At 38.8% G+C, this 17500-nt stretch overlaps 1 protein-coding gene across 1 annotated transcript in view; it reads left to right on the plus strand.

Moving 5' to 3' along the window:
• The window catches only part of fat3a (FAT atypical cadherin 3a), a 119782-nt gene that overhangs the window by 57532 nt on the left and 44750 nt on the right, over positions 1-17500 (plus strand). Inside the window, exons 3-7 of the mRNA XM_053646524.1 lie at positions 6472-6590; positions 7069-7267; positions 12459-12520; positions 13604-13921; positions 15478-15691. Coding sequence (XP_053502499.1) covers positions 6472-6590; positions 7069-7267; positions 12459-12520; positions 13604-13921; positions 15478-15691 — 912 coding nt within the window. The remainder of the gene's footprint in view (positions 1-6471; positions 6591-7068; positions 7268-12458; positions 12521-13603; positions 13922-15477; positions 15692-17500) is intronic.

Genomic DNA, 17500 nt, shown 5'->3' on the forward strand with positions numbered 1-17500 from the left:
CTTCCTTCTCTTTCTTTTCTCTTTCTTCTCTTTTTATGTCTTTCTGCCTGTCTTTCTTTCTTTCTTTCTTTTGTCTTTCTTCTCTTTCTTTCTTTTCTGTCTTTCTTTCTTTTTCTGTCTTTTTTCTTTTCTGTCTATATTCTCTTTCTTTTCTCTTTCTTTCTTTTCTGTCTTTCTTCTCTTTCTTTCTTTCTTTCTTTCTGTCTTTCTTCTCTTTCTTTCTTTCCTTTCTTTCTTTCTTTTCGGTCTTTGTTCTCTTTCTTTCTTTCTGTCTTTCTTCTCTTTCTTTCTTTCCTTTCTTTCTTTCTTTTCGGTCTTTCTTCTCTTTCTTTTCTGTCTTCTTTCTTTCTTTCTTTCTGTCTTTCTTTTGTATTTCTTTCTTTCTCTTTCCACGCCACTGCCGCCGATGTGAATAAAGCTCATATCCCATTTATCGCTCCACAGAGGTGTGAAGTTCAGCAAGTGCGTGTTTTCTCACCTAAAATTAGATCTCCCATGATCCTTTGCGTCTGAATCTAGTGTTTGATGTCATACGCCTTTCTTAATGCCACCTGGTTTAATCCTGTTTCAGCAACAACGGCGAATATCTGCATGTGTGTGAGTCATAGAGAGAGAGAGAGAGAGAGAGAGAGAGAGAGAGAGACCGAGCGAGAGTGTGAAAGAGTAAACGGGGGAGATTTTTTTAGTCAGTAGCTGTAATTAGCACATGCTAACCTCAGCTGCTTTACCAATGTGCGTTACAGTTGACGATTTTCCCCAAAGCACCAAACTTCCCACCAGCTGAATGTGTAAAAGCGACAGAACACTGTTCCAGGAAATAATTTGTGGAGAAATGTAAATTTGGCTCGTTCGCCATTCGCTTACATGGGAATGGGCGGGGTTAAGCGTTGTACTGCAGCCAGCCACTAGAGGGCCTCAGAGACACCGTTTCAACCGCTACTCCAATTTTTACGGTACTTGGTCCATTTGTTAGTGTGTTAATGCTAGACATGCTACTACTCCGTTATTTACGGTAATTTATCCATTCATCAGTGTTTTCATCAGTTGTTGCACTACTCCAGTGGTTATAGTAGTCTGTCCATTTGTTAGCATGTTTACAGTAAAGTGTGCTAATAGCTAGGCGTGCTGAAATCGCTGACTTTTAAGGATAAACTTAACTCTGGTCTACTCAAGTTCTAGTTAATGCAAGACCACAGACGTGGGTGCTTTTTAATAAGTGCATGGAGGAAATAGAAATGCTTGTACAAACACACACACACACACACACACACACACACACACAACAGTAGTCTAGCGCAAGCTGTTGTACATCATCAGGGCCTAAACCTCCCACGTTTGCAGCAGCAGGTACGCACACATCCATGGTCTAACTCACGCCGAGATAACACCTCACACACACACACACACACACACACACACACACTCGTGATAGAGGAATAATTGGTCTGAACTAATTAAATCTGTGTTTCATACGTTCGTGTTTTCCTCAGTGTATAACTCACGGCATACAGCCTCCATTTTCTCTATCTTAATCTTATGCTAGCACCTGTGATAGCATCAAGCTAGCGGAATGGCTGACTTCACATGTATGGTCGTTCCAACAATTAATAAAACCAGATTTGAATGTTCACACTCGCATAAAATACTTGGAAGAAACATGTGCTAGCAATTAAACAGCTTCTTCTGGGTTAAATCTGCTCACCTAATCGGAAACGTGGTCATTTTTTACCTCGCAGTGGCTTAACTAAGGCTAGCTAGCTAGCTACTTAATTCCGCCACTTGATTTGTTTATATAGTAAAATTGTATAGCACAAAGCAAGCTTGCTAAAGAGCTTGGATGAGGATTTATTATTTGGACAGATAATGTTCATGCTAGCTTATCTAACTAGTTCACTGGACATAGTTAGGTAGCTTGACTAGCATAGGTAATGTTGCTTTATGTGATGTAATCGCAACCAAGCGGTGCATTAAACTGAGGCTCTGCTTTTGTTGGCCCACTGCATGATTTAAGTTAGTAAAACAGCTGCTTAGCACGCTATTAGTCACTCAGTTCTAGCTGCTTAGCACGCTATTAGTCACTCAGTTCTAGCTGCTTAGCACGCTATTAGTCACTCAGTTCTAGCTGCTTAGCACGCTATTAGTCACTCAGTTCTAGCTGCTTAGGATGCCAGGTAATTGAAAGTACAGGTGAACAGAAAGTACATAATTAAGAAACATTAACTGTTTAAACAGCCAGTCAGTTAGTATTCTAGCTTATCAATATCAACTTATTAGCCATATAAGCTAGCACCATACATTGTGAAGCTGTGTAATGTTATCTATCTGATTTTTTTCACCATGGAATGATGGTCGATAAACAAACTATACTGTATTTGTTCAGCTGTATTTATTCGCTTGAGATGGGAAATTCGGTCACATTGTATGTTTGGTCCTCCAAATGGGACAGCGTTTCTCTTGGGAGTGTGCAAATGCTGTCCTGAAATGCTGCCTACCTAGGGAGCTAGCTTCAGATCGGGACGCGACATGTGTGTAAACACCACAGTTAAGGCAGACAGTTCGGTTGGAGCCGTTACACATTCCCTTTTATTTAGGTTGCTAGGATACGGGCTCTACCATTGAAATATTTCAGCTACACACACACACACTTGAGTAGGATAAGTAATTACAGATACGACTGATATATTTTGTGTGTGTGTGGGGGGGGGGGGTGTTGGGTGTGTGTGTGTGAGGTTAAACCCTCCTGTGCTGAAGTGACACTCATGCAGTGTGAACACCGTATGAACAAGTTATGCACCAGCTGTGCCCATCTGTAACACACACACACACACACACACACACACACACGCACATACTCACACCATTGAACTGTTACAGGATGTGGATAATTGGGATCTAATTAATATTTAATCACTCATATAGATCATTCTATTGATAGGTATTTCACTTTTTTACACACACACACACACACACACACACACTTAACATTCTTTAATTAGGTCAGGCAGCAGACATGAAGACATGAAAGAGAATAATCCCTTCGTTAAAACTCTGCTCTCAATCAGTTCCCTGTCAGTAGTGTGTCTGTGTGTGTGTGTGTGTGTGTGTGTGTGTGTGTGTGTGTGTTTCCTTGCATACATGGTTATTCAGATTTAAAGGGTAAGGAAGTTGATTTGACTCTCCGACACTCCACGAGAGCAGCACATGCCCATCTACTTCGGAGTTCAAAGATTCTCCATGTCTGAGGTTACAAAATGGGTATCTTTTTTTTTTTTGATGATGATGATGATGGAAAACTGAGGATTTAATTCAAAGTACTCTGAGTACTTAATCCAAACAGCATTCACAATCCATTAATTCAGCGATGAAGTAAAAAAAAATTAAAGTTGTACCTGTAGTACTTATAGTACATGTTGTACCTGTAGTACTTATAGTACATGTTGTACCTGTAGTACTTATAGTATATGTTGTACTTGTAGTATTTATAGTACATGTTGTACCTGTAGTACTTATAGTACATGTTGTACCTGTAGTACTTATCCTACAAGTTGTACCTGTAGTACTTATAGTACATGTTGTACCTGTAGTACTTATCCTACAAGTTGTACCTGTAATACTTATAGTACAAGTTGTAGTTGTAGTACTTATCCTACAAGTTGTACCTGTAGTACATGTTGTACCTGTAGTAAATTGTACATGGCGTACCTTTAGTACATTGTGTACTTTTAGTACAAGATGTACCTGTAGTACCTATAATACATGGTGAACTTGTAGTACATGGTGTACCTGTAATACATGGTGTGCTTGGTGTATCTGTAGTAGCTATAGTACATGGTGAACTTGTAGTACATGGTGTACCTGTAGTACCTATAATACATGGTGTACCTATAATACATGGTGAACCTGTAGTCAATGGTGTACCTGTAGTACTTATAGTACAGGGTGTACATGTAGTACCTATAGTACATGGTGTATCTGTAGTACCTATAATACACTGTGTACTTGTAGTACATGGTGTACCTATAGTACCTATAATACATGGTGAACCTGTAGTACATGGTGTACCTGTAGTACTTATAGTGCAGGGTGTACCTGTAGTACCTATAGTACATGGTGTATCTGTAGTACCTATAATACACTGTGTACTTGTAGTACATGGTGTACCTATAGTACCTATAATACATGGTGAACCTGTAGTACATGGTGTACCTGTAGTACTTATAGTGCAGGGTGTACCTGTAGTACCTATAGTACATGGTGTATCTGTAGTAGCTATAGTACATGGTGAACTTGTAGTACATGGTGTACCTGTAGTACCTATAATACATGGTGTACCTATAATACATGGTGAACCTGTAGTACATGGTGTACCTGTAGTACTTATAGTGCAGGGTGTACCTGTAGTACCTATAGTACATGGTGTATCTGTAGTACCTATAATACATTGTGTACCTGTAGTACATGGTATATCTGTAGTACCTATTTTACATGGTGAACCTGTAGTACATGGTGTACCTGTAGTACTTATAGTACATGGTGAACCTATAGTACATGATGTACCTGTAGTATTTATAGTACATGGTGAACCTTTAGTACATGCTGTACCTGTAGTACCCATAGTGCAGGGTGCGCATGGAAGTACATGGTATATCTGTAGTACCTATAGTACACAGGTTCCCAGCCTTTGTCCTGGAGAACCCCCTGTCCTGTACATTTTAGTGTTTTCTCTGCTCTAACACACCCAGTATTCCCTGGCTTTACACAATCTCTGACCAGGATTAAGTGGTTACTGAAAGTGAATGTGAGTGAGATTGTCACATCCAGGAATGACGGCACTGAGTGAATGTAAGTCCACTGGCAAGAAGAGAACTTGGAGTCAAAAATCTTTCAGGAATTATACTTATTGGCTCAGTGTGCACTAGGGGTGTAACGATACACTCCAGTAAGGATTCGGTTCACGATACTGGCTTCATGAATAGAATTCAGTTCGATTCTCCGATGACAAAATGTTCACCATGTCTAAAAAGTTCTTCTGAAAAGTTAATTGAATAAACAAAGTGTCTGATCTGGGTGAAATGATGGATTCAAACATAATGAACTCCGTAGCAGCGTCTTAGCACCATTTTAACCTGAAATAGAGTTCCAAGTAGGCTAAAATGACCGCCACCCGCAATCCCTTTCTCAGGCACCATAGATTGTAGTGTTGCGCGGCTGGTGTCGTTTGAAAGCTACTGAAGAGCACTTCTTAACTGTTATAATGTGATTGTGTAACCGTATAACCTGTAATGTGTGTCGGTCGTCGTGATCGTTGTGGCTATAGGTCACTTCAAAAGTGCAGATGATTCCTGGTAATTGCTCAGACTCTCCATGAAAGAATGCTGTCTACATATTTTAACTCTATATTTTAACGCTTTCTTCCTTCCTTCTTTCCTTTCTCCTTTTCCTCCCTTTATTGCTCTCTCTCTCTCTCTCTCTCTCTCTGTCACACAGAGATAGTTTGAAAACTCCCTCCAGTGATGTAAATGTCTAACGATTGTCTAATGCACTGAGTTAATGGAGTGTGGGAATGCTACATGCTAGTGTAAACATGCTAAAGAATTTACACACACATAAACTCACACACACACACACACACACACGTAGGTGTGTTAGCCCTTTAGCCGTGTGTGTGAATTAGCTTTGGACTCTTTTGTTTCTCACGCTAAGTAGTTGAGTGCTGTTGGTGTGTATTGTGTATAGCACAGTGGCTTTCAAATAAGGTTAGCTCAGCTAGACCATTAGCATAACGCTAACTCTGGCTCGCAGGGCTTTTTCAGAAAATCCTCTTCAGTTCACGGCCGATTGTCTTCATCAGCTGAGACGGTTTCTTCACCGCATTCGGATTTGTTGCTTCACTGCGTGATGGCTAATTTACATACAATTGAGAAACACTTCATTCAGTGGCCGTGTTCCAGTACAGCTTACAGCATACCCTCTTCCTTTTCTCCTTGCCAAATAAAGCTTTGTGTTGTGTGTTGGGTTAGCGTTTGTTTTCTAGCACGCCCGTTTTTTTTTTGGCATACGTGCCTAAAAACTAATATTATATGACCTGATATTAATGCGATTTTTCTTGCATACAAGTTAAAAAATTAGCAAATGCCTTAGAATACCAAAACATTGCTTGAAAATTTCTAAAACTTCAAACACATGCACACGTGACATCACTTCCAGTTTACAAATTTGAAAGCTGCTCATTAGTTATAAGTAGATCCAAATATCATGTGACTAAACACAAAATCTGTGACTTGCTAAGTCGCCTGTGTTATGCAAATGATTGTAGCTAGCTACCTACCAGCTACATAATAGTAACTTTTAGCATGCTTAATTGTTACTCTGTGGGCGTGGCTTTTTGTCAGTTTGTCTACCAGTCAGTTTAGATCATTTTAACATGGTGTGTGTGTGTGTGTGTGTGTGTGTGTGTGTCTTTGTGTGCAGGAGTGATCTACACTACGGATCTGTTGGATCGTGAGACGCAGGATTCCTATTGGTTGACGGTTTATGCCACCGACCGGGGGGTGGTGCCTCAGTCAGCTGCACTGCAGGTCTACATTCAGGTGTGTGTGTGTGTGTGTGTGTGTGTGTGTGTGTATACTTGTGTCTATATGCTACAATGTGTATGTATACATTATAATATGTGTGTGTGTGTATACTTGTGTCTATATGCTACAATGTGTATGTATACATTATAATGTGTGTGTGTATGCTTCTGTGTATACGCCATAGTGTGTATGTGTGTGTGTGTATGCTTGTGTCTGTATGCTATAATGTGTATGTATACGTTATAATGTGTGTGTATGCTTGTGTGTATACGCTATAGTGTGTGTGTGTGTGTGTGTGTGTGTGTGTATGCTTGTGTCTGTATGCTATAATGTGTATGTATACGTTATAATGTGTGTGTATGCTTGTGTGTATACGCTATAGTGTGTGTGTGTGTGTCTGTATGCTATAATGTGTATGTATACGTTATAATGTGTGTGTATGCTTGTGTGTATACGCTATAGTGTGTGACTGTGTGTGTATTTGAATGTTCAGGTAGAGGATGTGAACGATAATGCCCCGTTGACCTCTGAACCCATGTACCACGCCTCCGTCCCTGAGAACTCTCCCAAAGACGTGTCAATCATCCAGATCCAAGCCCAGGATCCCGACGCCACGGCAACAGAGCCCCGCTTCTCGTTTCGCATCGCCAGCGGCAACCCGCAAAACTTCTTCAGCATCAACTCGCGCACTGGTAAGCGCACCTGTCAATCAAACACCATGTTGACTGGGATTGGTTGGTTCATCTGTGTGTGCGTGTGTGTGTGTCATAAGCATGACATTGCAAGTCAATACGGCTGCTGATTGGTCGATCCATTAGCGATGCTCTTGTTTTGATTGACTGGGCAATTTTACAGCCACAGGCCCTCCACTATTATCCACTGCTGCTTCCCCAGCAGATCCTAATTACACACTTTCTAAAGGTCAGACAGACAGACAGACAGACAGACAGAGAGGGAGACAGAGAGAGAGACAGCCAGAAAGATGGAGACAAAGAGGTTTACTGTGTGTGAAATTAAACATAAACATACTCTTCACTAGACTACACACACACACACGTATTGCGTATTTTATTAATTTAATATATTTTACTTTCGGTTATATGTTTTAATCGTTTTAGTTTCACAATACTTATTACTTTTGTTACACTTTTTTCATTGTATTATCCTCCTCACTCAGTTCCACTTCACTCCTCTTCATTTCAAGCTTCTTCGTCCCGTGTCGTTTCAATTTGTAGCCGCTTTCTGGTGGTTTATTCATATTTATGCAACCGAGAACCCCGCAGGCCATGTTTAAAGCAGAGTATCTTCTGTATGTTTGCTTAAAAAAAAAGTTACATCAATATTTACGCATGTTTACATGAACAAAATGGCTTCCACGCCCATTATTCAGCAGCGTATAGAATAGCACTTGATCCAGCGTGACCTGTTTCTTTTGTGCACTTAAATTAACGAAGCCACAAGATACTACATTTTTCATTCGAAAGCGCTTCAGAAAGAAAACGTGACCACGGTTTGAAGGATACACTGACCGAGCACTCATCTGCTACACTTATAGCTCGTTTTAACCATCGTTTGGAATTTTACCCATAAAATATTCAGCCCAGTGTTCCTCCGGATGAGGTGCTGTCTCCTGCGTAGTGTCGTATAGTGTCATATTTACGTATTTAATATCGGTCACGAAATACATTCCGTAGTGATTTTAAATGTATTTACAGCCATGCCATAAATTTCAGCAAGACATATTGTTTTGTTATGTGGGATTCTCAGACAGTGGTGCCAGACGTAGTACTGTTCTTCCTTCGAATTTATATCGTGCCAAAAAAAAAAAAGCGCTTAGGTTTAAAGTCAGAATTGTGTATAATTGAGACACGCCTCTGTTTTAGGAAAACTCCGCCCCCGTGTGCATAACTCTTGCGTAATTTCTGAATAGCGCATTCAGCAACATTCAGGGTGGAATTATGGGATTAAGGAATAATTCGAAATCTTTTTAATATAATAAAGTTAGAGTATAAATTCTGAATATTACTACACATATAAATCCTATAATACAATAAATCCTTCAAAACGAATTAAATTCCAAATTATATTTCCAAATTGCTTTTTTTTATTTTATAAAATTGATTTCAAATCATTATGATGGCTAATATAATAATAGAATTGCAGGAGTTTTTCATTTTACATTATTGCATTATTTTTAATTGATGATTTTCTTTGAGCTTTTTTTAAGCGCTTCATTTTTTTTTTTAGTTTAATGTTTATTTTAGGATATTACTTATTTTTTAATTGACACACACACACACACACACACACACACACACAGAGAGAGAGAGAGAGAGAGAGAGAGAGAGAGAGAGAGAGCAAGTTTCTTACACTTTCGCAGCATAGTTGAACACCACACACACACACACACACACACACACACCTCGAAAGGCATCTATCAGCAAAAACACATTCTTCTGTTTCTTCTCCTTTCTATATTATTTTAATTCCTTATTTCTCCCCCTCTCGCTCTATCGCTCCCTCTTGCTCTCTCTCTCACTCTCTCGCTCTCTTTCTTTCTCCTTCACTCTATCTTCCCTCTGACTCTTTCCTCTTTGTCTCTCTTTACTGACAAACCAGTGTTGTGCTGGCAGATTTCATGCATTATTCATCATGACAAGCACTGTGAAGAGAGAGAGAGAGAGAGAGAGAGAGAGAGAATTACGGTTCTCTGCAAAAACACCTGGCATTCACAGCAATAAATAACTTTAAGTGACGCTGAGGGCAGGAGCCGGAGGTGTTCAGTAGGTTTGCAGGTGCATAATGTCCCCTAATGGACACACACACTCACACACTTTTCTGTGTCTGTATGGTGCAAGGACATTATCCATCACAGTCCTGTTTTTTAACTGGGACTGGAATGTATTTATTTGAGGGCAAATTAAAATGAATTGGGGTAAAATATAGACGCTCCCTAAATGGTACTGTTACTGCTCCTGCTTTACACACGGCCCCTAACATATCTCCACATCCAAGAAGTAGCATCTAAATGATGGATGGATGGATTAGTTCACCTGAGTGGATGCAGGATACATGATTAGAAGGTTGGGTGGATGGATGAATTCATGACTATTGGCAGGCGGATGGATGGTGAATGGATGGAAGGATGGATGGATGGTTGAATTAATGGATGGGTCAATCGATTGGTGGGTGGCTGGATGGATGAAATAGTTAAATTGGTAGATGCTGGATGCATCATTAGAAGGCTGGATGGAAGGAAGGATAAGTGGATGGATGGATCAACAGATGTATGGGTGAATAGATGGACAGACAGATGAATAGACAGGAGGATGGATGATTGGATGGATTTGTGGATGAGTGGGCAGACAGGTGAATAGACAGGAGGATGGATGATTGGATGGATGGATGGATGGGTAGACAGTTGAATAGACAGGAGGATGGATGATTGGGTGGATGGATGGATGAGTGGGTAGACAGGTGAATAAACAGGAGGATGGATGATTGGATGGATGGATGAGTGGGTAGACAGGTGAATAGACAGGAGGATGGATGATTGGATGGATGGATGAGTGGGTAGACAGGTGAATAGACAGGAGGATGGATGATTGGGTGGATGGATGGATGAGTGGGTAGACAGGTGAATAGACAGGAGGATGGATGATTGGATGGATGGATGAGTGGGTAGACAGGTGAATAGACAGGAGGATGGATGATTGGGTGGATGGATGGATGAGTGGGTAGACAGGTGAATAAACAGGAGGATGGATGATTGGATGGATGGATGAGTGGGTAGACAGGTGAATAGACAGGAGGATGGATGATTGGATGGATGGATGAGTGGGTAGACAGGTGAATAGACAGGAGGATGGATGATTGGATGGATGGATGGATGAGTGGGTAGACAGGTGAATAAACAGGAGGATGGATGATTGGATGGATGGATGAGTGGGTAGACAGGTGAATAGACAGGAGGATGGATGATTGGATGGATGGATGGATGAGTGGGTAGACAGGTGAATAAACAGGAGGATGGATGATTGGATGGATGGATGAGTGGGTAGACAGGTGAATAGACAGGAGGATGGATGATTGGATGGATGGATGGATGAGTGGGCAGACAGGTGAATAGACAGATGGATGGATGGATGGATGAGTGCGTAGACAGGTGAATAGACAGGAGGATGGATGATTGGATGGATCTGTGGATGAGTGGGCAGACAGGTGAATAGACAGGAGGATGGATGATTGGATGGATGGATGAGTGGGTAGACAGGTGAATAGACAGGAGGATGGATGATTGGATGGATGGATGGATGAGTGGGCAGACAGGTGAATAGACAGATGGATGGATGGATGGATGAGTGCGTAGACAGGTGAATAGACAGGAGGATGGATGATTGGATGGATCTGTGGATGAGTGGGCAGACAGGTGAATAGACAGGAGGATGGATGATTGGATGGATGGATGGATGAGTGGGCAGACAGGTGAATAAATTAAATATACCAATGAAAAACAGCTAGTTCTTTTTAAAGAACAATGTACTGCAAATGTGGGATGGATGGATGGATGGATGGATGGATGGATCAAAGGATAAGATATTGGATGAAAGAATAGATGAATTATTGTTAAGTCAACTATTATTTAGGAAAGCTTCAACTACTAAATGATAGTTAATTCTCTTTCTCTTTCCTCTCCTTTCTCTCCTTCTCTATTTCCCTCACTCCATCTCTTCCCCACTCCCTCCTCTAATATCTCCCTCTCTAATATCTCCTCTTTTCTAGCTCCTTTTCTCTCTCTCCTCTATATCTTGTGGTCTTGCACTCCCACATCTTCTCATCTCTCTTGGTTTTCTTATCCTCCTTTCTGCAATCACCTCTCATCTTCTCCCTCATCTCCCTCGCTCCCCCATCGTGTGTGTGTGTGTGTGTGTGTGTGTGTCTGGAGATGAAAGACTCTAAGAATAGTTCTGTGTGTGTGTGTGTGTGTACAGATGTTTCTTCAGTCTTTCAGTGTGCGTGCTTGAAATGTATGACATTAAATAAAAGACATCCTTATAGTGCAACTTACCATCTGCACACACACACACACACACACACACACACTTCATTTGTAATTATGCCACCTGTCCTCACAATGAGATGTTCAAACTCCCACACACTTGTATCACAAGCCTATCTTCTGTGTGTGTGTGTGTGTGTGTGTGTGTGTGTGTGTGTTGCTCTTATCATTTCAGCTGTCTGCAATCACTCTTCGCTTTAATTAATATGCTAATGTTACTAGTGCAGCTGTTAAACATAGACAAACACAGACTCCATGATACAGGTGTGTGTGTGTGTGTGTGTGTGTTTGTGTGCGGTGCTTTGTCTTAATCGGTTTCTGTTTGTTGCAACCACTTTACCACCCCCCCACCCACACACACACATTCACACACACAGGTCCAGAGTGGTTAAGAATTGAGCCACTGGTTGCTATGGTGATAAAATCAGGAGTTAAGACCTTTGAACGAGAGAGTGTGTGTGCTTTACTTTCTCTGGAATGAAATTGCTGATAGAACTTAGGCCAAAAACTTTTGAGTGTGTTGTTGTGTTTGTCCTTAATACAGACACACACACACACACACAACATTTTGTCTGTACTTTTTTGTATTCTGTTCTGCTCTGTTTGTATTTTGTGGGTCTTTTGTCTGTTTTTTCTATTCTTTTATCTGTTCAGTCTGTTTTGTGTTTGTGTCTTTGACACATTTATCTGTTATATATCTGAACACACACACTCAAAGAAACACACGTGTAGGAGGCAAAAGAACTGTGTGTATGTGTGTGTGTATGTGTGTGTGTGTCTGTGTGTGCATGATTGGTTTTAATTCAAATCTCTGTGTGTTCCAGGTCTCATAACCACGACTGCCAGAAAGCTGGACCGAGAACAGCAGGCAGAGCATGTACTTGAGGTGAAGCGCGCACACACACACACACACACACACACACACACACACACACTCTCTTAAGCACATACCCACTCACTTTATCGCACATGCAAGCCCCCATGCTTGATCAGACTCGATTGCTCCATCTCTCTCTCTCTCTCTCTCTCTCTCTCTCACACACACACACACTCACACACACACACACACACACAGAATATTAAAGTGAGGTGTAGAAATCCATATTCAGTGGCGGAGGTGACAGATTGCACATTGATTGACTGATGAGAAGATTGTGTGTGTAACGTAAGTGCATGAGTGTGTGTGTATGTGTGTGTGTGTGAGAGAGAGAGAGAATATATATGGTGCTATTCAATCAAGAACATGTACCATGCCTGTCTCTCTCTCTCTCTCTCACACACACACACACACACACACACACCTTTTTTCCACCATTTTTCCTAATCTGTTTTATACCATCCCTCTCTTCTACAACCCCAATTCCAAAAAAGTTGGGACGCTGTGTAAAATGTAAATAAATCCTCAGTTTAAACATGTGATATGTTTTCTATGTTCTATTGTGAATAACAGATGGGTTTATGAGATTTGCAAATCATTGCGTTCTGTTTTTATTTACATTTTACGCAGCGTCCCAGCGTTTTCTGGATTGGGGTTGTACTCAATATATTGCATTTTGTATTTCTTTCTTTCTTTCACCTCCATTTATCCATGTATTCTTTTTGTTTTTCTCTCCCTCTTTCGTTCGTCTGTCTGTCCCACCGTCTTCAGCACTCCCCTGGTGTGTGTTTGAGCAGATGGTGCTTGAATGCATCTGTGTTTTAAAATCAATTAAACGACAGGAAAAATTAAACTCGGGTACTGATCCCCTCTGAGGATTTAATGATATGATAATGACATGCGTGTTTATTGGCCCATTGATGGAGTTTAATCACGACTCGGCATGAGCAAATAATTATTTATAACCTGTGCAGGAATATTCAACATGAATGGAAACTTCCGGAGATTTTGTTTTAAGCCAAGAAGCTAGCAAAAACAAAGTGTGTGTGTGTGTGTGTGTGTGTGTGTGTGTGTGTGTGTGTGTGTGTGTAGGTGACCGTATCAGACGGAGGACCCTCGCCCCGTCACACCACTGTGTGGGTGGTGATTCAAGTCCTGGATGTAAACGATAACAAACCCATTTTCCCAGAGAAACTCTACCAGGTACGTTTACCTGAGCGTGGGCGGAGACAGAGGGGCGGAGCCATCTACCGCATCTTCGCCTACGACACTGACTACGGCCCCAATGCAGAGCTCACCTACAGCATCGTGGATGGCAACGATGACGGCAAGTTCCACATCGACCCCAAGACTGGCCTTGTGTCCTCTCCCAGGAAGCAGTTCCCCGCTGGAACATACGACATTCTCACTGTACGTCACCCCTGACCTTTGACCCCTATGTACCTAGATTGACCTAACTATTAACATTCTATCCTCTAGAATTTTTCCTTTCTACGAGCCCTTGGTTAAATTTCTGTAGTTGCTACAACTATGTACTCAAACAGGAGCTCATTAACAATATTGAATTTATAAATACTTTTTATTTTATATATACATCTAATATAAATATACTTATATAAAAATAAAATTTCTACATTTAGGTAATAAATAGAAATTTGTAAGCATAGTAAATATTTAAATAAAAAACAATGGTACAAATATAAACAATTAAATAAACTCATAATTTAGGTACAAGGCTAATTAAATATTAGTAGTTTATTTACAATATGTATAATGTTGATTTCTAAAAATATAATTATAGAAATGTTCATAGGTATATTACATTATTGTTCTTAAATAGTTGTAGTGTAGTTACAATAGTTATTGCAGAATGTATTTTATCAATATATAAGTATGGAAACACATGTTTACATTAAATAGTTGCAGTTTAGTTACATCATGATGTAATTTACATATATGAAAATGTAAACACATTCATAGTTTTATTAAATACTTAATTAAGTTGTAGGAGTTACGGTAGAATGTATCTGTAGAATGTAACGTGAATTAAATTATAGAAATACAGTTATAGTAAATAATTATAGTAATTAAATAGTTGTTGTTTAGCTCCAATAGTCACTGTAGAATACAATTTATACAATAAATATGGAAATGTACATATTTATATGAATAGTTTACATTAAAGAGTATAAAATTATAATTATTGAAATATTCACAGTTATATTAAATCATTGTTGTTATTAAATAGCTGTAGTTTAGTCATAATAGTTACTGCAGAATGTATTTGATAAATATATAACTATGGAAACATACATGTTTACATGGAGTATTTGTAGTTTAGTTACATAATGTAATTTATAAAAATGTATATAATTTTAAAATATTCATAGTTTTATTAAATAGTTATAATTAAGTAATTAAGTAATTAAGTTGTAGTAGTTACTGTTGAATGTAACAAAGTAAATTATAGGAAGATAGTTATAGTAAATAATTATAGTAATTAAATAGTTGTTGTTTAGCTACAGTAGTCACTGTAGAATGCAATTTTTTTAAATAAATATAGAAACGCACACACTTATATGAATAGTTATAGTTTACTTTAGAGTATAAAAGAGTATAAAATTATAATTATAGAAATGTTCACAGATATATTAATACATGCAGTTTAATAACAGCTGTTAGATCAGAATTTATAAACATAGAATGATATGAATAAATGCAGTTATATAAATAGTTCATATTTAATAATTTATTTTACATTAGAACTTAAAAGTTGGAAATAGTTAGAGTTTAATTAGTGGATTAAGAATGATCTGAGAAATAGTTTTTAGTGGAATGACATACAGTAGTTTAGTTACATTTTGAATTTTTGTTCAATTTAGTTTAGTTAAAAAGGTTCCAACGGGTTTTGCGCATTTACAGTGTAGTTACAGGGTTTGAAAGGTTTTTTTGACCTTTGACCTCAGGTGAAGGCGGTGGATAATGGCCGCCCTCAGCGCTGGGTGACGGCTCGTTTGCATATCGAATGGATTCGTCGGCCGCCACCGAGCGCCGCGCCGCTGGCGTTCGAAGAGCCGCTTTACAACTTCACCGTCATGGAAAGTGATAAAGTGGCGGACATTGTGGGTGTGGTCTCAGCCCAACAGCAGGGCTCCACCCCCCTGTGGTTCGACATCACAGGTGAGGAATTTTATGACAAAGATTTAGTGAAAATAAAGACAAGTACCAGAACAGGACTTATTGATCTTATATAAAACTTATGTATAACTTGTGTATAATACAGCTTTGATAGTTTTCACAGTAGGTTGTTATGAACAACGAGGAGACAGACATACTGTACGTGTCCAACTTTTACTGAAGGTTTAAGAAGAACTTATAGTCGAGGTTAAGTTTATTAAATGCTTGCATGCAGATTTTTACAACAGAACACCTAGAGATTACAGTTACAGTTTTGTTAAGAGTTTTCGATCCAGAATTTATGCGAGACGTCTATTAAAATCGTACTTTTAGACTATTTAAAGACACAATATATCATAGTATCATAGACATTTCAATGTAAATATATTTATTCAGATTTCAACATTATTAACGTATGTACAGCTTTACTTGATTGTATATATCACGACTGTGTTTTAGGCATGATTTTAAGATCAAATTTTGTTTTTGTCAATTTGTTAAACTTAAGAAAATATTTGGTCAACCCTTTCAGAACAGTATTGACAATTTGAGGTTTTTGAGTTGAATTTAAACATATTTAGAAAGTTTCTACATAGATTAATTTTTATTATTGAGCTAGAAGTTTGTATTAGTATTTTTCTATTATAAGATCTAAAAATATGTATATCTGTATATAAACAGTATTATACATAAATAGAATATACAGCATTTTATCAGCTAAATTTAAGGTTAGCTTTAAGGTTGTTCTTTAGTTATAGTACATACAGTCTTTGTGTAGAATTTACATAACACTTCTAACAATAGACTTTATAGATATTTAGACTTGTTTTATATATAAATTTACATTTTAGAACACTGTTTGTTAAAATTCAAAGGTTCTTCTAAGGTTTTTTAAACGCTATCAGCTACAATTAAGGTTAACTTTAAGGTTACAGTTTAGTCACAGGACAATATAGTATTTAAATGAAATTCCTAACAATAGACATATTTATACTTGGACTAATTATAGTTTTATAGACTTAAATATTGTTTTAAAACACTATATATATATATATATATATATATATATATATATATATATATATATATATATGTATATGACTGTAGATAGATGTCAACAATCAAACAAACAAGAATACTTCATGAGAATTATTTTCTCTTTACCCTTTGATACAAACTTCGTCCTAATTAATATGATTTGATGATAACGTTAATGAAAATGTATTGTTTATGAAGTTTAAGCTAACGTTTATCAACGTTTAGGATGATTCTTGCAGCAAAGCCTGTCAGCTTAATCATATTCCATTATAATGCTCAGGTCACTCAGAGTAACACAGCATTATTAATTAGTGCGCAGTTCACGTTCTGTAGTCGATGTAGGGTTACTGTTGAAGACTTCATTTCCCATAATGCACCACGCATGCTGTACTCAGTATTCAGATACCTTCTGCTTGCTTTGGCTGTGGCTGCTTTGCACTCCTCCGTCGCTCTGCCTTTCTTATTCTTTTTCGTTCTTGCTCTGGAGTCACAGCCCGATCTCTCTCTCTCACTCTCTCATTCTCATTCTTCTCTTCTTCCCCTCTTGCTTCATCACTTTTCTCTTTCCTCCTCTTCTTTTTATTTCCGACGGCCATTCTGCCTCGATTGTGTCATTCCTTCACTTTATCCCTTCATCTCCTTTTGTACGTATCCCTTGCTTTTTCTTTGCCTGCCTTGGGCTCCTGTTCTGTTCTTTCTCCTCGCATCCTTCCCTGTCTTTTTCTTTTTGCCTGCCTCTGTTCCCTCGTGTCATTCCGGTATCTCTCCTTCCCC

The sequence above is a fragment of the Ictalurus furcatus genome, chromosome 17 (assembly GCF_023375685.1).
Source record: "Ictalurus furcatus strain D&B chromosome 17, Billie_1.0, whole genome shotgun sequence".
NCBI classification, from domain to species: domain Eukaryota; kingdom Metazoa; phylum Chordata; class Actinopteri; order Siluriformes; family Ictaluridae; genus Ictalurus; species Ictalurus furcatus.